The following is a 26,045-nucleotide window of genomic DNA, read 5'->3' on the forward strand; positions in this document are numbered from 1 at the left end:
GAACTGTGTGGTTAAACTGTCCACGATTTTTTGAGGTATCTGGTATCCAATGTTTCTGCTGAACCCCAGTGATGTTACGTTTGATACTGGAACTCCGAAGTATGCTTCGAAATCGCTAGCAGTGAACTTCTTCTTCGACTAGGTTTAACGGCGGTTGGCATCAAATATTTGTTGCATTACCGCCACCTACTGGACTGGAGTACAACTCCCTTAACTTTGCATGAAAAAATAAATAAACAAATACCCTACAATCCAACACCACACAAACAAAAAAATACAAATAATAATAAATTTGTTAAAATAACACCACCCTACTCCACTGTTTAAATATATTTAGTCCTAACTCATGCCAACAACCTGAGAGGAAGGGACATACTTAACACACCCTGTAACTCTTCTGAAGTTTTTATTTTACCTTTATTTAAACTAGGCAAGTCAGTTAAGAACAAATTCTTATTTTCAATGACGGCCTAGGAAGGGGCAGAACGACAGATTTGTACCTTGTCAGCTCGGGGAACTTGCAACCTTTCGGTTACTAGGCTACGCTGCCACCCCTGTTAAGTCTCGCACACCCAAATACCTCTCTGCAGCTGCCACCACAACCTTCATTTTATGCGACTTACGTTCCATCTCTCCAGTACAGTTGATAACCATTTCTTTAAATGCTAAAAATCCAATCTTACCGAAACATATATCACTTGTTGGCCTATCTCTCTGTACTAGTACAGATCTACTACTCACATCACTCCTCTCAAGATCCATCCCCCTTGACACATCTTCCTCTACTTTATTCAATGCCTCAGCATATGTCAACTTCTGCACTACTCTAACCCTGGAAACCTCAACATGCCTCTCTTGCACGGGACATTTCTAGTCCCCAGCCCCATGGGCACCCCTACAATTAAGACATATCAATGCTTTCCCCAATGCTACACATTCCTTTGTCTCATGACCTTCTGCACACTTCTCACACCTAAGAACCTCCCTCCTACACAGTGCTGTCACATGCCCATAAGCTTGACACCTATAACAACGTAATGTATTCGGCAGAAAAGCTCGTACAGGACAACGTATATATCCTAACATCACTTTGTCGGGCAAAGACTCAACATTATTGGGTAGGATTTAGACATCCACTGTCTTTTGTCCACACTCCAGTCCAGTTGGCGGAGGTAATGCACCTTAAAGTTGGTTGCCAAGCGCCATATAAAATCACTGAAGAAGAAGAAGAAGGAAGTTGAGGCCGAAGGGAGTTCGCGCAAAATTAAACGATTTTCGTTGTCCTCTCGTCACATTTCTGGCTGTATAATGGATTGGAAGGGAGATAACGGCGTAAGTTTAACTTTACAGTGATTCTTGATTGAAGAGGAAGGGAATACTTGCTCTCTATTTAGAGCGGTGCTAAAATAGCCAGCATATCTAGCTAGGTAGCTAGTTAGCCTAAGGTTAGACGCTTCATGAACTGGCAGCAAGTTTGGGGAAATGCCATTGAGAAGAGGTAGCAGTCATGCACGCCAAGGCAGATAGGTAGCTAATAACTAAACTAGCACTGATCAGTAGGTATGTAATGTCAAATTACCAACAACATTTCAGACAACTGTCATCGTCTATGCAGCTGACGTTATTCAGTATAGCTACTGTAGCTAGGTTGGTTAGGTAGCTGTATGTGTGTGTCGTAGAACAGGGAAACTGTATTAGGTAACTAACGTCCTAACAAAGCTGTAATTCACCTAGTTAGCTAGCTGCCGAATAGGCATCAACTCACTACGTAGCTGGTAAAAACCTCTTAAGGATCCGCCCCCTTTTTTCAATTTTCGCCTAAACTAACATACCCAAATCTAACTGCCTGTATCTCAGGCCCTGAAGCAAGGATATGCATATTCTTGGTACCATTTGAAAGGAAACAATTTAAGGTTTGTGGAAATGTAGGCGAATATAACAGAATAGATCTGGTAAAATATAATCCAAAGAAGAATTTAATTTTAATCTTTTTACCATCTTTGAAATGCAAGAAAAGGCCATAATGTATTATTCCAGCCCAGGTGTAATTTAGGTTTTAGCCGCTAGATGGCAACAGTGTATGTACACTTTTTTGACTGATCCAATGAACCATTACATTTATGTTTTATTTCAAGACTGCCCAAATGTGCCTAATTTGTTTATTAATAACAACATGTTCAACATTGTGCGCACTCAAACAATAGCGTGGTATTCTTTCACTGTAAAAGCTACTGTAAATTGGACAGTGCAGTTAGATTCACAAGAATTTAAGCTTTCTGCCAATATCAGATATGTCTATGTCCTGGGAAATGTTCTTGTTACTTACAACCTCATGCAAATTGCATTAGCCTACGTTAGCTTAACCGTCCTGTGGACGGGACACTGATCTCGAAGAAGTTAATATTTGTCCATAGGCTACCAGAGTGAGGACAGACATTTTTCGGAATAAACATGGTGAGTGAAAAACGTAATTAAATAGCCCACTCCCTACCTGGTATTTTATTATGCTGCTATACAACTTTTTATGCATTGTTTGTTGGCAACCTTGTTATTTGCGAAGTTTTTGTAACAAATTCCTGTTGGAACGTAACACAAATTATACCCAGCCATTGTAACTATTTTTCGAGTCACTAGGTCCGTCTCTCAAGTCGAGTCCCAGGAAGAATGGGTCGAGTCAAGGCCAAGTCGTCCATTAAAAAAACTACAAGTCTGTGTCATTATTGAAGCTACCACACAGCCCTTTTCATTATTTTGTCTACAACATATTTTGATTATGTAAGAATTCTTTTTTACAAGAAATTCCAAATGCAAGTTTAATAAGTAAATGATTACAAAAATAAATTGCGTACCAAAATATCATGTTCCTGCCAGCCTAGTGTGTCGCACTCTGTAGGCTATAGCCTTGAAATAATTGCAATAGGCCAAAAATATAGCCTAAATAATTAATCTTCGTTCCTTCTTAGGCTATCTATCTGGTTCCTGACCTATTTAGTGTTTATATGCTGTTTAATACGACATATTATATTTGAAATGATGAGTGCTTCTTAGTCACTTTTTAAAGAAAAGTACAGTACACAGTAGAGCACATGAATTGAGTAAATTAATGTACTATACTCTATTACTGAACTATACTGTGGCAAATTGTGCTGTACTTTGATGTCCAAACGTGGGAAAAATAACCATCTATAATTGGTTCAGATTTTGCTGGACCAACCTATTTGGTCTTGTTTAGGGGCAAAGCTCATTAACATAATTGCCAGTGTGTAGAATAATACCCACATATGCAAAGGAGGATATTGCATATTTATACCTTTTTGTGTACCTATTTAGGATACATTACCATGAAGAGAATGACATTCATATCCATAATTATGCATTTCTGTGGAGTACAGATCAGGGATCCATGATTAAATTCTGTTATCGCAATTCAGTTACTGGGTATAAATCCACTTACTGTAGTTAACCAAAATAATAGATGTGTCATAGCTGGTGCCCCATTTCATTCTGCAAACATTGTTGAATCTTAATTCGGGGATTTAACAGAATTTTTTGAAAATGTGGACAGATAAAAAACTGAGGGAGATTTTACCGAAATTCTGTTTGCACACTTTGCAGCTGCACAGTTCTTGCAGTAAATGGGTTTTTGGAAAATCTTTGGTGTATGTTGTTCAAAGTAGTTCTTGTAGTTCTTTGCATACTTTGCATACCAAGTTTTTATGGTTTCTTAAACTTTGAAATCAATGTTTTTTGTTTGGCATACATTTGAGTCTCACCGCAATTCCATTACCACATAATTGCCTAAATGCCATAAATTGTCTGTCTTTTACTTAAATAATGGGGAGGAGCCAGAAAGATCAGGCTACTGGAATTCTTTGTGGTTTGGTTGTTTTCACGATTTTGTCTCTTTTTTTTTAATCACCTGCCCAATGGGTCAACCTCAAAGCAGGCTCAACTTGCATGATTGCTAAGTTCAATTGCCCGAGGCAGTAGGCCAACCCTTAATGTCAATCACTGCGTACCATCTATTTGCAAGTCAGGCAAACTCACCAAAATGTAGAATTTCCATCTATAGTTGATTATGTACCGATTCTCTCTTTCTGTGTATTTGACAGGTTCACAACCATGACAGTTGCCAAGGCCACGGGGGTCACTCGCATGGGCCTACAGTGCATGGATTCGGGGGTCACGGCGGTGGTTTGGCGCACGGGTTCCATGGCCAATTTGGCCCACGAGCTGACCAGATAGACCCCACTCAGCAGCCCAAGAAACGGTCGCATATGGATGACAGCAGCAGCTGGGACATTGTCAAAGCAACACAGTAAGATTCACCACTGTTGTCTCTCATATTAAACCCTATTAATGCCCACACAGTGCGATTATTCTACTCCCAACCCCATAGCTCAGATCAAAAGTAGTGCACAATATGGGTAATATATTTTCATTTGAAATCATCCCTGGAGATCCACAAAGCAGTAGTGATCAGATTAGTAAGAATAACACTTTGCATTTGGGTCAAATAGCAATACTGAGGACTGAATAGCTTTCAGGGATTGCAAACTCGTCACTCTTTGGCGATATTCATCTACGTGAATCGTGTAGATCTGTAAAGAAAACTTTTGGGGGTGAGGTGACGCACGCAAACAGATCTTCTCCCTGTGTGATCACTACCTTCTCTGGAGACTGTCAGCATGCACTCCAGGCAAAAAACTTGTTTCCTTACTGGGAATTTTGGAGTGCAACCTGTATTCTAAATTGTGCTGTAATTATAGTTGATAATGCAAATTATAGTTGCATGTATGTTTTCTACAGGCCAAATTATTACACACGGAAGTTATTAACGTTAGCTATTTGATATTAGCTGACTTTAGCTAGCTAACTACGTTAGCATTTAAGTTGGCAAACTAACACTCGCTTGCCTCAGCTAACTACATTTTTCCTCAGCTTACGTCACGTCTGTGTGTAATAACCCACAGAACACATATAGGCATTGGAGGAGGCGCAGGATTAACTTTAGGGCAAATCCATTTTTAATTCAATCACTTTTTGACAACATACCTTTTCTGATTTAAACAAAACTTTCCATACATGTTTGCCCATGGAAGAAGTGGTCAGAAAGTGACTTTTTAGACCTGAATGACAAAACATTCAGGAGATGAAGGTGCTCAGTTTATCAATTTTGCATACCATGAGATATGTCTTCATCACTGGAAAAGACAGTTTGCTGTAATTTAATTGCTTCCAAACAGGATTGTCATTATTTTATAATAAATAAATGGGAGGGGATTATAACAACTATGGCATTTATTAACCTTTTTAAGATAATTATTTAAAAAAATGAGTAAACATGTAGCTTAGACCCTACTTTACATCATCTGAGGGTTGTGTGTTGTGCCCGCTATCATTTGAGACACATGCTCTTGAATACAGGGTGGGTGTCATTTCAATCATCAGCGGTTTCCATTAACTTGTGCAGTGCTCAAACACCGTTACTCATTTAGACAAATGACACGTTAATAGTCGACAGCCTGTATGCCCTCCCATCAACAGTGCCTTCAGAAAGTATTCATACCCCTTGACTTTTTCCACATTTTGTTGGGTTACAACCTGAATCTAAAATTGATTACATTGAGTTTTTTTTGTAACTGGCCTACACACAATCCCCCATAATTTCAAAGTGGAATGATGTTTTTAGAATGAAAAGGAAAAGCTGAAATGTCTTGATTCAATAAGTATTCAACCCCTTTGTTATGGCAAGCTTAAATAAGCACAGGAGTAAATATGTGCTTAACAAATTAAATACAAATGAATTAGTCACATGCGCTGAATACAACCAGTGTAGATCTTACTGTGAAATGCTTACTTACAAGCCCTTAACCAACAATGCAGTTGTAAGAAAAATAAGAGTTAAGAAAATATTTACGAAATAAACTAAAGTTTGAAACAAATAAAAAAAAATTACATGAGGCTATATACAGGGGGGTACTGGTACAGAGTCAATGTGTGGGGTTACTGGTTAGTAGGTAATATGTACATGTAAGTAAGGGGTAAAGTGACTATGAATAGATAATAAACAGCAAGTAGCAGCAGTGGAACAAAAATGCCATTTGATTAACTGTTCAGCAGTCTTATTGCTGGGGGGGGGGGGAACTTTTTGCTAGTCCTGTCTGGTCCAGCGATGGTGGGTTTGTGTCCATAGATGACATTGTTGCTGGTGATATCTGGTGAGGACCTGCCTTACAACAGGCCTACAAGCCCCCAGTCCAGCCTCTCTCTGCTTATTGCGGACAATCTGAGCACTGATGGAGGGATTGTGCGTTCCTGGTGTAACACGGGCAGTTGTTGTTGCCATCCTGTACCTGTCCCGCAGGTGTGATGTTGGGATGTACCGATTTTGTGCAAGTGTTGTTACACGTGGTCTGCCACTGCGAGGACGATCAGCTGTCCGCCCTGTGTCCCTGTAGCGCTGTCTTAGGCGTCTCACAGTACGGACATTGCAATTTATTGCCCTGGCCACATCTGCAGTCCTCATGCCTCCTTGCAGCATGCCTAAGTCACATTCACGCAGATGAGCAGGGACCCTGGGCAATTTTCTTTTGGTGTTTTTCAGAGTCAGTAGAAAGGCCTCTTTAGTGTCCTAAGTTTTCATAACTTTGACCTTAATTGCCTACCGTCTGTAAGCTGTTAGTGTCTTAATGATCGTTCCACAGGTGCATGTTCATTGTTTATGGTTCATTGAACAAGCATGGGAAACAGTGTTTAAACCCTTTACAATGAAGATCTGTGAAGTTATTTGGATTTTTACGAATGATCTTTGAAAGACAGGGTCCTGAAAAAGGGACGTTTCTTTTTTTGCTGAGTTTACATATGAGATGGGTGATGTAATATTTACAAACGATTAAAGTGACTACGCTACCGTAGAATAGTATAGAGTAATGCAAGATACGGAGACATTTATCAAAGTGGCTAGTGTTTCATTTCCTTAATCGCCAGTGATTCCTAATCTGTCCATAGGCAGCAGCCTCTGTTGTGCTGGAGATGGCTGTTTACCATTCAGTGGTGTAGTATAGAATACAATACAGTATATACATTTGAAAGGGGTGTTGCAATATGTAAACACAATTTAAAAGTGACAAAGATACCGTAGAATAGTGTGGTTTGTGGTTTATACATATGAGACGAGTAATGCTAGATACGGAACATTGTTAAAGTGGCCAGTGATCCCTAATCTGTGTCTATAGGCAGCTGCCTCTGATGTGCTTGTGATGGCTGTTTAGCAGTCTGATGTCAGGCAATGCATTCCGTGAAGAGTCGTGGCACTCAGTCATGTTGTCAACAAGGCAGCGTGATGCATAGTTCAGATAACATGCATCACTTTTCCATAAAATATACACTACCATTCAAAGGTTTGGGGTCACTTAGAAATGTCCTTGTTTTTGAAAGAAAAGTCAAACATGTTCTCTTTTAAAATAACATCAAATTGATCAGAAATACAGTGTAGACATTCATTTTCTAAATGGCTATTGTAGCTGATTTTTGATGTACGCATACGTAGATATTCCAGAGGCCCGTTATCAGCAACCATCACTCATGTGTTCCAATGCCATGTTGTGTTAGCTAATCCAAGTTTATCATTTCAAAGGCTAATTGATTATTAGAAAACCCTTTTGGAATTGTTAGCACAGTTGAAAACTGTTGCAATAAAAATGGCCTTCGACTAGTTGAGTATCTGGAGCATCAGCATTTGTGGGTTCGATTTACAGTCTCAAAATGGCCAGAAACGAAGAACTGAAGGCTATTCCATGCGAGAAATTGCAAAGAAACTGAAGATCTGGTACAACACTGTGTACTACTCCCTTCACAGAACAGTGCAAACTGGCTCTAACCAGAATAGAAAGAGTGGGAGGCCCCGGTGCACAACTGAGCAAGAGGACAAGTACATTAGTGTCTAGTTTGAGAAACAGATGCCTCACAAGTCTCAACTGGCAGCTTCATTAAATAGTACCCGCAAAACCCAAGTCTCAACGTCAACAGTTGAAGAGGTGACTCCGGGATGCTGGCCTTCTAGGCAGAGTTCCTCTGTCCAGTATCAGTGTTCTTTTGCCTATCTTAATCTTTGGTGAATGGCACGACAATGGGCCTCGGGATCTCGTCACAGTGATATCAGGATCTCAGGCCTCAGGATCTCATCGTCTGTGTATTCAAATTACCATTGATTTTTAAAATGCAATTGAGTTTGTTGTCCGTAGCTTATGCCTGCCCATACCATAACCTGTGGTGGAAATTCCTACCAAGCGACAGCGACTTTATTTCTTCAAACAATCATTCTTTAATATCGTTTTAATTATTGCAATAATGAAGCTGGTCAATGACCACGCTTAAGTGTTCGCTGAGAGCCCAACGAGCAGAACTGAGCCACAGTATCTTTATAGTTACGACACATCCTCCTGAATACGTGCCAAACTGCAGATGTCTGAAATGGGTCAAAAGGTTAGGATTTGTATGTGAGAAAGGAGTATTCACCCAGCTAGATAGCGTTTACTGTGAAGACTCTTCCAATTGTGTAGAAACCAGGGTTTGGCCCCTAAGACGAGGTTCCTCCCATCAGCCGTCCACACCAGAGACATCTCCCTGGTACGTCACAGTATACAAACACCAACTCATTCTATGGAATGCAGGTTTTATCACCAAGTCATCATAAATCAATTGCCAGTGCCAAGCCCCAGAGGCCCAACTCAGTCCCACAGACACAGGCGAGACAGTACTGAGAAACCTTATTCGATTGCACGATTTTCTACCATAAACCCCACTTTCACCATGGGGCACTCTGTTCACAACATTGACATCAGCAAACCGCTCGCCCACAAGATGCCATACACGTGGTTGCCGGTTGTGAGGCCGGTTGGACGTACTACCAAATTCTCTAAAATGTCATGTGGCGGCGGCTTATGGTAGAGTAATTAACATTAAATTATCTGGCAACAGCTCTGGTGAACGTTCCTGCAGGCAGCATCCCAATTGCACACTCCCTCATAACTTTGTTGTGTGATAAAACTGAACATTTTAGAGTGGCCTTTTGTCCCCAGCACAAGGTGCACCTGTATAATAATTACACTGTTTAATCAGCTTCTTGATATGCCACACCTGTAAGGTGAATGGATTATCTAGGCAAAGGAGAAATTCTCACTAACAGGGATGTAAACACATTTGTGCATAAGTTATTTGTGCGTGTATGGAACATTCTGGGATCTTTTATTTCAACGCCTGAAACGTGAAACTAACACTTTACATGGTGCAATTCTCTTTTTGTTCAGTATAGTTTAGATTTTTTTTAAACTATCACTTTTGCATGTGAAAACACAGAATACTAGTGCTTAACCTACATCACTTTTGTTTTAAGCCGACTTTGCCGTTGGCCAGAATAGGGCACCCGGCTCATGGCAGGCTGCCCTGTCCCAAAACAAATGCAGTCACTTTTCACTCGGTGCAAACTACGCCAGCCCGGGCCGGCTTAATCGAATCCCCTCCTTGATACCAACATATAATGGTGTTTCTCATATCAAAATGAATGACTGAGCACAGAATGCAACCCTATGCGTTCTACAAATAGAATATCAAACCGAGTTCAGAGTGATGTCATTCAGAATGAGTTCTCCATAAATTATCACGTGTGACAGCTGTTCGAGCAGCCAGATTCATCCCTTAACCACACTGGCTACTCAGCTGCTTTTCTCCGTCTGTTGTTTCTGCGCATCCATCAGTTTTTAAAATGTTATTTAGCCATGATGATGAGTGGGGTGTGCAGAGAGTGATGGGGTTTCTTCTTTTGGTGTTTAATTGGAGCGGTTGCGCGAAGTGGATACTTTTTTTATTTTGTTTGTAAGACCAAACGGGCCAGTCTGACTTTGCTGTCAAAGAGGAAAAACGGAGCACCGTGACAGTCGTGCTTGAGCTTTTACATCACTTAAAACCGTGAGTTTCTAGCCCAAACCACTCAAAAGCTATGCTCTATATTACCGGAGCTACTGTACCTTCTTCCCTTTCTACGCGAGTTGGTGCACATTTTATATAATTTTATAAACCATGCTGCGGGCCGTTTTTTTAAACTACTAGCGAGCCGCGAATTTCTGGTTTGATAAACAATTTTCTTTAGTCATGTTACCTTGGCTATGCACAAATTTGGATGGCACAGGAAAAACTGAAAATTGATAGATAGCTTACTCAGGGACGCATATGCCTTATCAATGTAATTCTAAGCTAAATCGGAATCAAATCTATCAATATTTCTGGTGTTCCTTAAATTCTGGTTGGTGCCAACATTTTAGTCATTTATCAGATGCATTTAATCAGAGCGACTTACAGGGGTGAGTGCATACATTTTCATACTTTTCCCCCCATACTGGTCCCCCATGGGAATCGAACCCACGACCCTGGTGTTGCAAGCACCATGCTCTACAAACTGAGCCGCACGGGACCACGTGTTTGGTTTTGTTCCTGTGAAAATCCTGCATCCTTCCGGCAACTTCTCTCTCAAACTCAACATCTCTGTTCTCCAACCAGACCATGTAACCATGTAGTCATGCATGCTAATAACTAGCATAACTTTTCTGACCAAATGCAGAAAAGCTATGGCATCAATTTATGAACATGACTAAATACTTACCCCTAGTGTCAGTACATAGATATGACATGACAGAATCTTGTAGCTTACCACTAGTTGGAAAAATGGTAACCTCATTTAGTGTACCAGATTTTCCTTTTGATTCATGCTTATATTCCAGTACACCTTCCAGAATATTTTACCAGAGATAGATAGATGGATAGAAAGATGTATTCTATGGGCGAGTGGATCGATTTTCAATATCTTTTCCCCCGTGCTTGGATTCTAGGTTTGGTATCCTGGACCGATGTAAGGAACTGGTGGAGGCCGGTTACGATGTGAGGCAGCCTGACAAGGAGAATGTCTCCCTCTTACACTGGGCAGCCATTAACAACCGCGCAGAGGTGGTCAAGTAAGGACTCTACATCAAACACGTGTCTGATTAGGAATGTAGATTTAGATTTTGAATGTAGAGTTTTTTTCTTACAAACAACAATCCAATGTCATTCCCAAAGAGGAGGCCATGCTAAGCGGAAGATTGCTGTGCAAAGATATTGGTAGGTGTATTTTTAATATGTCCGTTCAATGCTCTTTCATAGGTATTATATAACCAAAGGGGCCGTCATAGACCAGCTAGGTGGTGACCTGAACTCCACACCCCTGCATTGGGCCATAAGGTAATTGCTTTGTTGGTAGGCAAGGTCACCCCTCTCTCCCTCTCTATCCACCCTTACAGTTTCGGTCAAATATATTGGCACCCTTACTTGATTTACTATTTCTTCTCAGATATGTTTTAAATGGAAAACTTGCGTTGTTCACAAGTGTATTTGTTTGATTCACTTCAAACTAAAAAATGGCCTGGACTAAATTATTCAAATGAATTTGGTTGGAGGCAAGTTCTCATTTACTGTGTAATAGAGCCAAACAGGGAAATGGTTCCAATCATTTTTTTTATAGGGGATTTTTAGAAGAGCTTAAAATACGGGCTTACCCTGGCGTGACGTTTTGATAACCGTGTGAATCTCTCTCGGACAAGGGGACTTTTATAAATGTATTTTCCTCTATTTACTCTCAGATTAAAAAATGCTAATTAGCATCAAAGTAGACATCATGCAAGACTACAAATCCCTGCAAGCTCCTGCACGTCATCTCTAGCTGACACCTTTGCAAACAGGTATTGTCAATTTAAAACTTGCACAAGACTGTTCACAGAATTGTCCATTTATTCATTACTACATTTAGCTAACATTAGATTGTTAATGCAGAGATTCTTACCTTTGCCTCAATTCGGCAGTCTCGTCCAGATCATTGCATTTATAGTCCTTTATGATAGCCACATTAGCAACTAATTAGCGTTTCATTTTGGGGGGGGGGGGGGGTTAAAATACAGGTGAATATATTGATAAGTCACCTTGTCCTAGAGAGATTTACATGGTTATCAAAACGTCAAGCCAGGGTAAGCCTACACGAAACACGACCCTTTTAAGTGTTTCTAAAATCCCCTATGGGAAAAATGAATGTTGGAAAAAAGATTGGAACCATTTCCCTGTTTGACTCCAAGGTTTTATGGGTATTGTGACTCATACCGTGGTGCTTTATTTATCTCATCATGGTAAGTTGCAGGTGCTTACAGGGTAAAAATAGCCATTCAACCGCTTAAAAAAAAGAAGAAAAAAAAGAACATTCTGCTCCGCAGCCCGTCTGGTGTTCAACTTTCCCAAGTTCTCTCACGTCACCCCGCTCCTCCGCTCTCTCCACTGGCTTCCAGTTGAAGCTCGCATCCGCTACAAGACCATGGTGCTTGCCTACGGAGCTGTGAGGGGAACGGCACCTCCGCACCTTCAGGCTCTGATCAGGCCCTACACCCAAACAAGGGCACTGCGTTCATCCACCTCTGGCCTGCTCGCCTCCCTACCTCTGAGGAAGTACAGTTCCCGCTCAGCCCAGTCAAAACTGTTCGCTGCTCTGGCACCCCAATGGTGGAACAAACTCCCTCACGACGCCAGGTCAGCGGAGTCAATCACCACCTTCCGGAGACACCTGAAACCCCACCTCTTTAAGGAATACCTAGGATAGGATAAAGTAATCCTTCTAACCCCCCCCCCTTAAAAGAGTTAGATGCACTATTGTAAAGTGGTTGTTCCACTGGATATCATAAGGTGAATGCACCAATTTGTAAGTCGCTCTGGATAAGAGCGTCTGCTAAATGACTTAAATGTAAATGTAAATGCTCCATTGAAAAAGTGTAAGGGTGCCAATATATTTCACCGGATCTGCACCTACATAGCGCTAAGAAGGTTTTAAATCAGAGTTATGAATTGTGTTATGTGGTACATATAAATATGGTTTGGTGATTTTATGTTTGGTTGTCTGTGGACAGGCAGGGCCACCTCTCCATGGTGATCCAGCTGCTGCGGTACGGAGCCGACCCATCTATGGCCGACGGGGAGGGCTACCGCAGCCTGCATCTGGCAATCCTCTTCCAACACATGCCCATAGCAGCCTACCTCATGGCCAAGGGACAGGTGAGACTCTCTTTCTCTCTTGCTCTCTTTTTCTCTCTCAGCCACACTCATTCTTGTGCTTTCTCATCCTTACTTTCTCTTTTATTCTCCCTTCAGTCTAACAAGTGTTTAGTTATTTTTTTTTCTGTTGTAGGAAGTTGACCTTCCTGACTCAAATGGGCAGACACCCCTGATGTTGGCAGCACAGAAAATCATTGGGTACGTTTCCCTGCAACCCAATGATTATTTGTTTCTTTTCCATGTATTCTTACAATAACATATGTCCTCAATAACTGGCCTATTAGGCTGTTTTGGTAATGTACTACTAAGAAAGGTCATGGTTAGGGTGGGGCGATCTGAAATCGATAAACCAATAATTGAATGCAGGCCCGAGCCCACTAACTTCCTGATGAAATGCAATGCGTCGGTGGGTGCGGTGGACAAAGTGAACAGGAACTCTCCGCTGCACTGTGCCGTGCTGGCGGGAAACGTAGACGCCGCCCACATCCTGCTGGAGGCCGGGGCTAGCGTGGATGCCGAGAACGCCAACGTGAGAACCTGATCTCACACACACACACACACACTAATTAATCCTATCGTAAATGTGAGCTCCTGGAGGACACTATGGCTGCCATATAGCGATGGGTTGTCTTCACACACAGTTACACACCTCGGGTTGGGGGGGGTTATCAATTCATAGACTAAATCGATGCATGCATCATACTCAGGATGTTACTAACATATAAGGCTCTAAGATGCATGTGTTGGCCTATTTGAAAGATGGACATGTGCATATTTATTTGCTATAGTCAATCAAATCAAATTTTATTGGTCACATATACATGGTTAGCAGATGTTAATGCGAGTGTAGCGAAATGCTTGTGCTTCTAGTTCCGACAATGTGGTAATATCTAACAAGTAATCTAACAAATTCACAACAACTACGTTATACACACAAATGTAAAGGGATGAATATGTACATATAAAAAATATGGATGAGCGATGGTCGTAGTGACTGTAGTGTGTGAGGTTAACTAAGGATTGTGAGTGTGATGATGGGACTGTGTTGTGTTTGTCTTCTCAGGGTCACACTCCCATAGACCTGGCCCATCAGGTGCACAGCCCCCTGCTCATCCACATGCTCAACCACATCAAGCAGGAGAGGATACGCTCCAGCTCCCGCTGCCTGCGCCTAGTTAACCGATACAGGGTATGGACACCACAAACACATTTTTCCTCTGCCTATGTTACTTCAACACACAGGGTGTGGGGCACTACACTTTCATATACTCAACAAATGTCTGTGAGAGATGGTAACCCATTTTTCCAGCATAAGGGAGAACAATAATTAACCTCTGCTTAAAATAGAGATCCCAAAGCTGCAGTGTTTCTCGCATTGTGGTTGAAATGAATATTAGCATTTCTCTTTTTAAAGATTATTTACGTGATTATTTCTCTCTGCCCTTGTCTCTCTTTAGGTGTGTCTTCAGTTTATGTTCAGTGTTGCTGTGCTGGGCAGTTTGGGAGCGATAGCTGACTTGAGCTCAGAATCCTGGCTGCTAAAAGGGGTTCTGCTGGCCTGTGTGATGGCTGTGGTCAACCTGGCCCAACGGTGAGAACGCACATTGGCCGCCCGTGGTCAATCCAGTAGACGAGAGCACACACCATCACAGCGGTTAGGGTTGATCAGCTGTGATGAGTGTTCTTCAACTGCGACGCATTGAGAGACCCGCGGTGCACCCCATGTCTATAACTCTGTTGGTATTACTAGGGACCTCCCGCAAGATGGCGCTCTAATCCTGACTAGTAGCCTGCTTCTATTCATACTGTCCACGCTTGGTTCCGTCAAATCTCCCCGGGCAATCGTTTGCTGACACGGCTGCTCATTAAGTAGAAAATGAACTCTCTAGGAGCATTTATGGCACAACTCATTTTTCATTTTCACACAAGACTTCTGTGAGTTGAAACGCTGTTATAACGTATACAATAAGTGTGTGTGTGCGCACTTACAGGCAGTTGGCGAGCCAGGCCCTGCAGTCGCTGGTTCCTGCTACAGCTCTCATGGCGTCAGTCTTCTGGATGCTGGTCACCTGGTGCCTGTGGTTCCTGCCTGATATCCTTTAACACAGGGCCTCTACTGACACTCGCACTCCAACCCAGCACAGCACTCTACATTCTGTATTTGCCCAGCATCTAACAATGTACTGAATCAACACTTAAACAGCTCCCCTGTCATTGACCGTCCTAGTCCATCTCGGTCTACTTCAATCCAGCCCATTCTAGTCCAGCCTAACCAAGTCCGTCTCTTTTTTAAGTAGAACCGGAGCTCCGTCCTCCTTGCATATTTGATCATATGGCAGGTAGGCAGGGTACAGTGTATACAGGGGAGACGGCACGAAAGTATAGGGTTCGGGTGGTATTTTCTACCCATGCCGCTCTGGACAATATGTGCTTGAGAGGCTGCAGCACTCGCTGCGCTGCGCTTTTGCGCCAAGTACATCTCGGTCCAGTATCATGGTTTAAGTGTTAAAGTAGTTAATGCAATATACTCTGTTTCATACCCATAAAATTCAAATCTGGACCTGTCCGTTGCGTTTTTTTCGTTCATCCCCTCTAATCAGGGACTTATTTAGTCCTGGGACACTAGGTGGGTGCAATTGAATTATCAGGTCGAACATGACTTCCAGGGTAGGTTGGAATACACCTACTGTATTTGGTGTGACGTTATGTCCTTAACCCGTCTCCCTACATGGTCCTAGTGCCACGGTACAGGTGTTGTTCACTTTCAACGCCACAGCTCTGCTCTACTACTACCTCCGCTCCTGTAGGACTGACCCCGGCATCGTCAAGGCAACTGAGGAAGAGAAAAAGATGGTAAGGAGCAGGATATCGGGAGAGGCGTTGTTCCATCACTGTTGTTTTTTAAAGACAGCTAGAAAAACATTATGGACAGGTCACAACATTTACCCTGGTCATGCTCGAAGGGTAGTTGGCATGTGACATGGCTGCCAATCTACTTCAATGACATGGATGTGATTTGATCTGGTTGGTCTTCTGTGTCTCCAACAGAATGTGGTGTTGCTGGCAGAGGCGGGCTGCTTGGACCCCAGGATCTTCTGCACTTCCTGTATGGTAAGCCACAAGGACCAAAGTAGACCGGTCACATTCCAACACATTTACTCAAACCATAGCCATTAGCGGGATACTGAAGACTTCTTCAAATATGTTTGCTCAAGCGTTCACGTGTTAGGAAATGTGGTGATATGAAGAAATGTTGATTGGTTGTTGTTTTTTGGTTATGCAGATGAAGAAGCCAATGAGGGCCAATCACTGCTTCTCCTGTGACGCCTGCGTGGCAAAACAGGATCATCACTCCATCTGGATCAATGGCTGCATAGGTAACTAAAACCACAGAGCTTATATATTTGTCTACCGTATATTATAGATATAGTTTGTAGGATAAGCTACACTAAGCCTCAATACGCACTAATAGGTTTGTGTAGTGGAATACAATCATTGTAGTGGCAGTCAACTAGTATTTGAACACTTGGAAATACAGTATTCTTCTAAGATTAGCTGACTCCGATACACAGCCAGCATTAGCCACGTTGTCAGCACCAGTGTTTTACGTTTTAATGGCAAAGTTTCGGTCTTTCTCCCACCCATCCTTACTTTCTTCAGGTGCCAGGAACCACCACTTCTTTGTTCTCTTCCTGCTCTCTCTCTGCCTGATGGGAGCGTGGATGTTCTACGGATGTCTCATGTGTGAGTGACAGTCTCAATTAGTCACGTAGACAATAGTACTTTATTGCACTTTTTATTTGTGTACATTCTTAAGTAAATGCATTATCTGGTTGCCTGACGTTCTCGTATGTGTTGCCAGACTGGTCAAAGCACTGTCCGCTGCACTACCAGGAGGAGGGTGTGTGGGGTGTTATCTCTGCCCTGGTGGGCTGTTCTTCCTGGGTACTGGGCATCTTCTGTCTAGCTTTCTTCCATACCGCCTGGGCTTCCATACTACTGGTCATACAGCTCTACCAGGTAACTGTGTGTGTGTTTTTAGAGGTCGACCGATTATGATTTTTTCAACGCCGATAGCGATTATTAGAGGACCAAAAAATGCTGATACCGATTAATCGGCCATTTTTTTTTTTATGTATATATTTGTAATAATGACAATTACAAACAATACTGAATGAACACTTTTATTTTAACTTAATATAATACATAAATAAAATCTATTTAGTCTGAAATAAATAATGAAACATGTTCAATTTGGTTTAAATAATGCAAAAACAGTGTTGGAGAAGAAAGTGCAATATGTGCCATGTAAAAAAGCTAATGTTTAAGTTCCTTGCTCAGAGCATGAGAACATATGAAAGCTGGTGGTTCCTTTTAACATGAGTCTTCAATATTCCCAGTTAATAAGTTTTAGGTTATAGTTATTATAGGAATTATAGGACTATTTCTCTCTCTACCATTTGTATTTCATATACCTTTGACTATTGGATGTTCTTATAGGCACTATAGTATTGCCAGCCTAATCTCGGGAGTTGATAGGCTTGAAGTCATGAACAGCGCTGTGCTTCAAGCATTGCTAAGAGCTGCTCGCAAACTCAGGAAATTGCTGTTTGAATGAATGCTTACGAGTATTCTGCTGCCTACCACCGCTCAGTCAGACTGCTCTATCAAATATCAAATCATAGACTTAATTATGATATAATATAAACACAGAAATACGAGCCTTATGTCATTAATATGGTCAAATCCGGAAACTAGAATTTTGAAAACAAAACGTTTATTCTTTCAGTGAAATATGGAACTGTTACGTATTTTATCGGACGGGCGGCACCCTAAGTCTAAATATTGCTGTTACATTGCACAACATTCAATGTTATGTCATAATTATGTAAAATTCTGGCAAATTAATTAGTCTTTGTTAGGAAGGAATGGTCTTCACACAGTTTGCAACGAGCCATGCTGCCCAAACTGCTGCATGTACCCTGACTCTGCTTGCACAGAACGCAAGAGAAGTGACACAATTTCCCTAGTTAATATTGCCTGCTAACATGAATTTCTTTTAACTAAATATGCAGGTTTAAAAAAACATATACTTGTGTATTGATTTTAAGAAAGGCATTGATGTTTATGGTTAGGTACATTGGTGCAATAATTGTGCTTTTTTTTTAAATCATCACCCGTTTGGCGAAGATGAAGTAGGCTGTGATTCGATGATAAATGAACCGGCACCGCATTGATTATATGCAACACAGGACAAGCTAGTTAAACTAGTAAAATCATCAACCATGTGTAGTTAACTAGTGATTATGTTAAGATTGATTGTTTTTTATAAGATAAGTTTAATGCTAGCTAGCACCTTACCTTGGCTCCTTGCCAAGGTAATCGGTCGACCTCTACTGTGTGTGTGTGTTTATGTAGTATCTATATGATGCTACAATAAAACCTCCCCTGCTACAACTGTAAGCATGTTGTATTTGAATAACGTCTTGAACCGCTGTTGTCTCAGTAATGCATTAGTTCTTTAACAGCTCTATGTGCACTCGCTCTACATACACTATTTGATTTTTCTCGTTTTGCTCGAGTTGCCATTGTTTTCGCTGTGTGTTTCTTTTGATTTGCTCAGAATCAAACGCTGCGTGTATTATTCATGATTGATGTGTTGAAGCAGTCTTGTTGCTGCGCCTTCCCCAGGGCCAGTCCCCCCTGCTGGGGCCCCACTCACACTGAGATGTCTCTCACTGCCTTAATGATGCCGGGCTGGGAGGAGAGCTGGACTGCTATTTGCTTTTGTCTTTTTTTAGGAAATATTTAAACTGATGCATTATTTATCGTTGTTTTATCATAATTTTTTCACGACAGGGACTTGTAAGCCGAAGTGACAATTTGGAGGCTTAGTGGCATTTCTATTTTACTTAGACGTGTGTCTGTCTGAATAGATTGCGTTCTACGGCCTGACCACCGCAGAGAGGGCAAACCTGATGCTTCGTCAGAGGAAACTCCCACAATCCATCTCCCTCAGACAGAACCCTTACAAGTAAGTGGTCTTCATCAGGCTAACCTGCCGATTCCGTTTACTTGGTGACAAAAGCAATAAGCAGTGTTCCCTCACACTATTTAGGATTGTAGCCCAGTGCTTCCCTTTCACTTTCTCCATTCTTCTCTTTTCTCTCCCTCCCTAGTTTGGGTGTGGTGCGTAACCTGGTGTCGTTCTTCCAGCTGCGTTGCTGTGGGCTGTTCAAGCCCGCCATGGTCGACTGGACCCAGCAGTACCCACCCGGCCGAGACCACATGATGTTCGGCCACCCCGACATCGTCTGACCCCACGGGGTCAGAGGGCAGCTAGGGCTGGGTCCGCGGTCGTTCTGGACCAAACGGATTAATCTTGTTTATTTTTTTAATCTTTTGTATATTTTGGACAGCCTGTGAAGAAACACCACTACAAAGGGAAATAGCATGGAGGAAGTTGTACTGATTTTTTTTTTTATGCGTTTGCTTTTTGTACAGACTGCTGCTGCTTTACACTGGTATATATTAATGAGGGGGAAAAAAGGAACATTTGAAATATAATTTGTGTGAAGTCAAATTAGCCTTAATATGGCTTAAATTGTATATTAAGTTAGTCAGTGTTTTTATGAATATAAATATAGTTATATTTTGATCAATGTGTTTTTTTTATGAAGAATGATCTTTTAAATGTCTGTTTTACAGTGTTCGCAAGAACACTGTGAGTGTTTTTAGATTGAAGGACCAACACCGTAGACAGTTTAAGCAAAGCATTGCTTTGTCAGTCACTGAACTCTTTTTATTGGAGCATGCAGTGCATACATTTTCTCTCGAGCAGTTTTTCTAATACTGGTACTGTACCTCCTAAGTATGCTCATTTTCTATCCAGCCTTTCTCGACAGTGGACAGACACCATTGCTGTTTCCGATTCCCTCTCCCAGAGGTGTGCGCTCGTTCACTCCCCCTTGTGGATTTAGAAGGAATGAACGGGTGGAAGAAATATGGTGGACAGTGTACTGTTGGCAGCTGTTACACAAATTGAGTGCTTTTACATCCATTAAGGGTGAACTAGTGCCCACTATTGAGAGAAGGCAAGGAATCGCAACTCAACCCATATCGCAACAATCCAATATCCAACCGCCATCCTACGAACTACGCTCTTCTCTTTCAGCCTTAACGCAACCGTCTTGAGATTTCCAGTCATTTCGATTAATGACCAACTGTCTTATGTTATCGTAACCAAAACGAAATACCTATTATTCCATTAGTTATGTTTTTATCATATTAGGACTTTGTATGCTAACGTATAGCTTCAAGTCATGCTAAGAAAAATGTACTCGTGGAATACCATTCCTACGGATAGAAATCAAGTGATATTTCCGTGTGAAAATGTCACGGGATGCATTTGATTCACTGTTTACATTTTGTGTTGAAGGTCACACTGATGGTGTGCACGTCTGACAGGGTGTGGCTTTGATCAGACTGGACAGTTTTATTATGTTTGACCTGAAATGTCATGCGACGGACATTAGCATCCAAGCTATGTTGCTTTTTTCTTTTTCTTGTTTTCTGCATAACCACATGAAGTAATGTGCCATTGTAACTCGCTGCACTGGATATTAGAATAAAGCATTGCAAGTTGGTTTTTACTATGGCGTCAGAAAGCCTTTTGAGTTCGATACTGTATGTGAGCTTTGATTTATGTCCCCACGACTGCTTATGGAAAGATGTGGTATCTTCGTGTTCCAATCGATCTTCCATAGCCATGTGAAGACATGGTAAGTAAAACTGTAATGATCCTCTTATTTACCAATTTTTTTAATAATTGATATGTTGGTATTCATTTTCATATTTGGGCAAGCCTGTACTAAGTCAGGCTCCCAATTTTACTTATGTTATCCACACCACAGGAGACAGTTTTAATGAAACAAATGATGCATTCCAAGACCTCTTTAATTGAAGCCAAAGAAAGACACCAGTCAAGACATAATTCCTTTACTTTATCTCATTGCAGGTAAAACAAATTGTTTAAATCCATGTACACACACCCTCATCAGCCTCCTGCAGTTGATGTACTTTTAATTAGAAAAAGCTTGCGCATGGGCGCCCAGACATAAGTTTTGGATAGATTAACGCGAATGTGTTTGGTAATTAGCGTTGCCTTGTTTATTTAAATTACACCGGCATATTTATGAGCGCAGATGAAATCTATTAATAATGAATTAAAAACACAGCTGGAGGCATGTTAGTGTAGCCGTCTTCACCAGGCAGCACATTAACACAGAACAGAAATATGACTTAATTATGTGTTTCCTTCCCTCTTGTTTTCATGTTAATTTGTTTTTAATGTGGAGAGAGATTATTAGCTAAACGGCTTGTTGGCTTTTGTTTGGCGCTTTATGTTTTTGCCTCAAAGCTTCCTATTTCTTTTTGAGGTCCGCTTATGTTCTATTGTGTTGCACTTTCAATATATTTTGAAGAGAATCTGGTTATAATTGATTCATGCCATCCTATACACCGTCCATAGGTGACTGTATTGTAACCAGGTGTGTGTGTGTGTGTGTGCTGGTCCAGGTTGTTTGACGTACAGCTCGCTTTGATATGATGACTCTTAGATCAAAAATGTCCTTTTTATGCAAATGCAGCAGTGCTGTTTTTTCCATTGCCTTGAACACAAGAAAGGAATATGCAGTTTATACAAGCTAGACATCGCTTCTCTCGCCATCGTTTGGTGTGTTGGTAAATGCTGCGACGTAAAATCCTATGGGTACAAATCCAGCTGAGACTCGACAATGGTAAGGCAAGGTTTTAAGAAATGTAGTATACAAGCTAATGGTGAAAATGCTCTATATTTCTAATAAGCTCTAATAAAATGTACACAAACTATTACAAGGAATTCATTCTCCATATTCCACTGTTCCCCAGCCCTTTTCCTTTCGGCCCAAAGTTTTTGGCGTAGCAAAGACAGAGGGAAGAAACCAACTAAGAAATAATGAAACACTGAAAGATGCAGTACTGAGGCTCCTCAGTGAATAGGGATTTTTTTTTCTATACTAAAATATATTCACATCACCAAATAATTGATTAATTGCAAGGAAGGGCTGCAGTAGCCTCAACAGCACACTGTAGGGTAGTGCCGTGGTGTAGCCAGAGGACAGCTAGTTCCCGTCCTCCTCTGGGTACATTGACTTTAATACAAAACCAAGGAGGCTCATGGTTCTCACCCCCTTCCATGGACTTTCACAGTAATTATGACAACTTCTGGAGGATGTCCTCCAACCTATCAGAGCTCTTGCAGCATGAACTGACTTGTCCACCCAGTCAAAAGATCAGAGAATGAATCAAGTACTGAAAGCTAGCTAACTGTAGCTTATGCACTGCAGTGCATAAAATATCATGAGTAATTGACTCGAAGAGAGAGAAAGACAATAGTTGAACAGTTTTGAACAAATTGATTTATTTAAAAATTAAGAAGCATGAGAGCTATATTTAGTTGTATTTTTTTCACTTAGCTAGTGGATGCAGCTAGCTAGTTTAGCCTACTCAAACACCCGGCTCAAACAGAGAGGGATGCTATGTTAGTTACCTGGCTATAGCTATCCAACACTGGAACTCTTCCAAGTCAAGGTAAGCTTGGCTTTATTAATATATTGCCCCTGGTGTAGCTGCTAAACGGCTTGCTGTACACTACTGCATGATTATAGCGGGTTTACTAATGTGTTAGTCAACATATCTACTAGAACTATGACATTAATATAGTGACAACGATGTAGACTGTGGTTAGCGGTTATCATATGAAGGTTTGGCTTGGAAAATTGTTTTTTTCCACCTGGTCACTGATGGTTTGTGCAATGAAGTCCAGAAGCGAAGGGAAAAGGTGAGAAGAGGAGAGCGCGTAGATGAAAGAAGGAAATATACAACGAGCAAAGTGATCATGCTTCTATGAAAGTGAACTGTGTTTACGTTAGATCAGGGTGTATTCATTCCACCGATTCTGTTAAAACTAACGTTTACTCCCTAGATCAGCTAGATGCGAGCAAGAGTGTGCAAGGTGGTATTGAATGTGTCACTGTCTGTAACCTTGATTACTCAAAATTCTTTAAGTTGTAAACTTTCATTCATTTCTAGGTTGTAGCAACTTCATGATGGGTATAGGGAAAATGTGAGTATCATGTAATAGCCAAAGCACATCGGTGTTACATTGAGCTGGGTGAATGGAATATGACAGTAATCAATATGCAGTAATATAAATAAGGCCATGCTCTCACCCTCTCATCTTAAACGTCACCGACTGCCAATGGTTTCTACTGAAGCCTCGCTGTATCATTTATCTAAGGGAGCTCTGTAGGGCTGGCTAGCTTTGTGGTCTTAACAGCATGTAAATGGCGGGAGCTTGTTTTTGTTGTGTGTTTGTGTACCTTTTACAGTAGAGTTCCCCATCCTTGTCTGTCACTGTGGTAGACTCCAGGCTCTTCCCAAACAGCGGAAGCAGGATTTATGCCAAGGTTGCAACAAGAAACACAAGCACCTGTATATCAGAGTTAGGTTATCTTTGTATTGTTATGGTCTAAAGGGTGCAACAAGGCTTATATAGAGGACTTTTACCTTTCCTGCCCCCATGATCTTCTCTGCTGTGTAGACAGCCTTCGGACATCTTTGGCAGCAATCTCAACTGCCAAACCTTTTGTGCAAACTTACTGGAGTTTGTGGATGTGGGGTGAGGCTTAGAACTTCATGAAGAGGAAAGAATAAATTACAAATCTCCAAAGAGACCAAAACGAACATCCATATTCACAGAAAGGCTTTGCCATATGTCAATTAAAATGTTTCCTTGGTAACATTTAAGTCTGGGAAGCTTTTTATGAAAGCTGTATTCGTGTCTCTTTTGATACTGAAAATATGACTGATGTATGTTTTCATCGATATTTAACTGCAGCAGTGTCCTGGACAACTCTGTGTTTTTAATTAAGTAGTCTATTTAACGTTAGTTGTGTCGAGTCCTTAAATTGGTTGTTCAGATGTAAAAGAGAGGGGTAGAGATGGGGGGTGTGGAAGTCAGAGAGAATCACGAGAGGGACCTACTCTTGAGAGTGCAGGTCCAGGGTGGTCAGAGCTGAGGGTTCCAGCACCTTGGCTGTAGTCTTTTGGCCCATACTTCTTGCCGTAGCAGGACTTGCAGTAGATCTCTGACTCATGCGCTGCGGCTGTTGTACTGTCCAGCCCTTTCCTGCAGGCCACTGGGGTGAAGAGAAAAACCAAACCAACACATTAACACAGTCTACACTGAACCACAGTTTGCAGGAGAAAGTATGTTGTGGCCATGACAGCTATGGACTAACTTTCGTCAGTTTGTCAGGATAGAGGTTGGACAGCAAAAAACTGAAGTATTCCGTTCCTTTATTTTAATACCAAAATATATTTCTTCATGCCCTGATACCTATTAAGCGACTATATCAGGCTGTGGATAATGGCATTATTCATATTTATTAGGCCGCAGAAGCCTGGGCCTGGAATCTAACAATGGTCCCACTCAATCAACACAGCCCTTTCAGCTGTCCCTGGTCAGAGTCTTTCTGAAGACTACAGTCTGGAGAGGTTGTTTAGGACCAGTGGTGTAAAGTACTTAAGTAAAAACACTTTAAAGTACTACTTGTAGTTTTTTGGGGTGTCTGTATTTTACTTTACTATTTATATTTTTGACAACTTTTACTCCACTACATTCCGAATTCTTTTTATTTTTTACTTTTTACATAAATTGTCAAATTCACACACTTATCAGCAGAACATCACTGGTCATCCGTACTGCTTCTGATCTGGTGGACTCACTAAACACATGCTTCATTTGTAAATGATGTTGGAGTGTGCCTCTGGCTATTTGTAAATTAAAAATAAAAGAAATGTCTGGTTTGCCTAATTCTGACTTGTAAATATATACACTGCTCAAAAAATAAAGGGAACACTTAAACAACACAATGTAACTCCAAGTCAATCACACTTCTGTGAAATCAAACTGTCCACTTAGGAAGCAACACTGATTGACAATAAATGTCACATGCTGTTGTGCAAATGGAATAGACAAAAGGTGGAAATTATAGGCAATTAGCAAGACACCCCCAATAAAGGAGTGATTCTGCAGGTGGTGACCACAGACCACTTCTCAGTTCCTATGCTTCCTGGCTGATACTTTGGTCACTTTTGAATGCTGGCGGTGCTCTCACTCTAGTGGTAGCATGAGACGGCGTCTACAACCCACACAAGTGGCTCAGGTAGTGCAGCTCATCCAGGATGGCACATCAATGCGAGCTGTGGCAAGAAGGTTTGCTGTGTCTGTCAGCGTAGTGTCCAGAGCATGGAGGCGCTACCAGGAGAGAGGCCAGTACATCAGGAGACATGGAGGAGGCCGTAGGAGGGCAACAACCCAGCAGCAGGACCGCTACCTCCACCTTTGTGCAAGGAGGAGCACTGCCAGAGCCCTGCAAAATGACCTCCAGCAGGCCACAAATTAACTCAACCTGCACTCTCAGCTCCAATGTAAATAACATGAGTAAGTCTTCCTCTGATAAGCTTCCCAGTAAAGCATTAAAAACTTACGGATGACAGCAACCAACGCTGACACTACACATCCAAGTATATCGGACCAAATTATGAAAGACAAGAATTGTACTTTTGAATTCTGTAAAGTGAGTGTAGAAAAGGTGAAAAAATTATTGTTGTCTATCAACAATGACAAGCCACCGGGGTCAGACAATCTAGATGGAAAATTACTGAGGATAATAGCAGACGATATTGCCACTCCTATTTGCCATATTTTCAATTTAAGCCTACTAGAGAGTGTGTGCCCTCAGGCCTGGAGGGAAGCTAAAGTCTTTCCGCTACCCGAGAATAGTAAAGCCCCCTTTACTGACTCAAATAGCCGACCA

At 41.5% G+C, this 26,045-nt stretch overlaps 1 protein-coding gene across 1 annotated transcript; it reads left to right on the forward strand.

The window, feature by feature from the left end:
* Nucleotides 1-1,204: 1,204 nt before the first annotated feature.
* Nucleotides 1,205-20,774, forward strand: LOC129854128 (putative palmitoyltransferase ZDHHC13). The gene is made up of 17 exons (XM_055920875.1): nucleotides 1,205-1,332; nucleotides 4,113-4,318; nucleotides 10,887-11,009; nucleotides 11,197-11,274; nucleotides 12,978-13,122; nucleotides 13,256-13,320; nucleotides 13,489-13,651; nucleotides 14,186-14,311; nucleotides 14,580-14,713; nucleotides 15,114-15,214; nucleotides 15,851-15,975; nucleotides 16,171-16,233; nucleotides 16,406-16,499; nucleotides 16,783-16,866; nucleotides 16,985-17,142; nucleotides 19,059-19,156; nucleotides 19,302-20,774. Exons 1-17 carry the CDS (start codon nucleotides 1,309-1,311, stop codon nucleotides 19,438-19,440), a joined length of 1,926 nt encoding a protein of 641 aa, XP_055776850.1. The 5' UTR covers nucleotides 1,205-1,308; the 3' UTR covers nucleotides 19,441-20,774.
* The last annotated feature ends 5,271 nt before the right edge of the window (nucleotides 20,775-26,045 follow it).

Source organism: Salvelinus fontinalis, chromosome 4 (genome assembly GCF_029448725.1).
Source record: "Salvelinus fontinalis isolate EN_2023a chromosome 4, ASM2944872v1, whole genome shotgun sequence".
In the NCBI taxonomy this organism is placed as follows: Eukaryota; Metazoa; Chordata; class Actinopteri; order Salmoniformes; family Salmonidae; genus Salvelinus; species Salvelinus fontinalis.

Excerpts from the sequence above, each read along its gene's own strand:
- LOC129854128 (XM_055920875.1), top strand. The coding sequence starts at position 1,309 with ATGGATTGGAAGGGAGATAACGGC. Across the intron at positions 13,652-14,185 it reads TGGATGCCGAGAACGCCAAC|GGTCACACTCCCATAGACCT; the intron begins GTGAGAACCTGA and ends TTGTCTTCTCAG. Across the intron at positions 14,312-14,579 it reads GCCTAGTTAACCGATACAGG|GTGTGTCTTCAGTTTATGTT; the intron begins GTATGGACACCA and ends GTCTCTCTTTAG.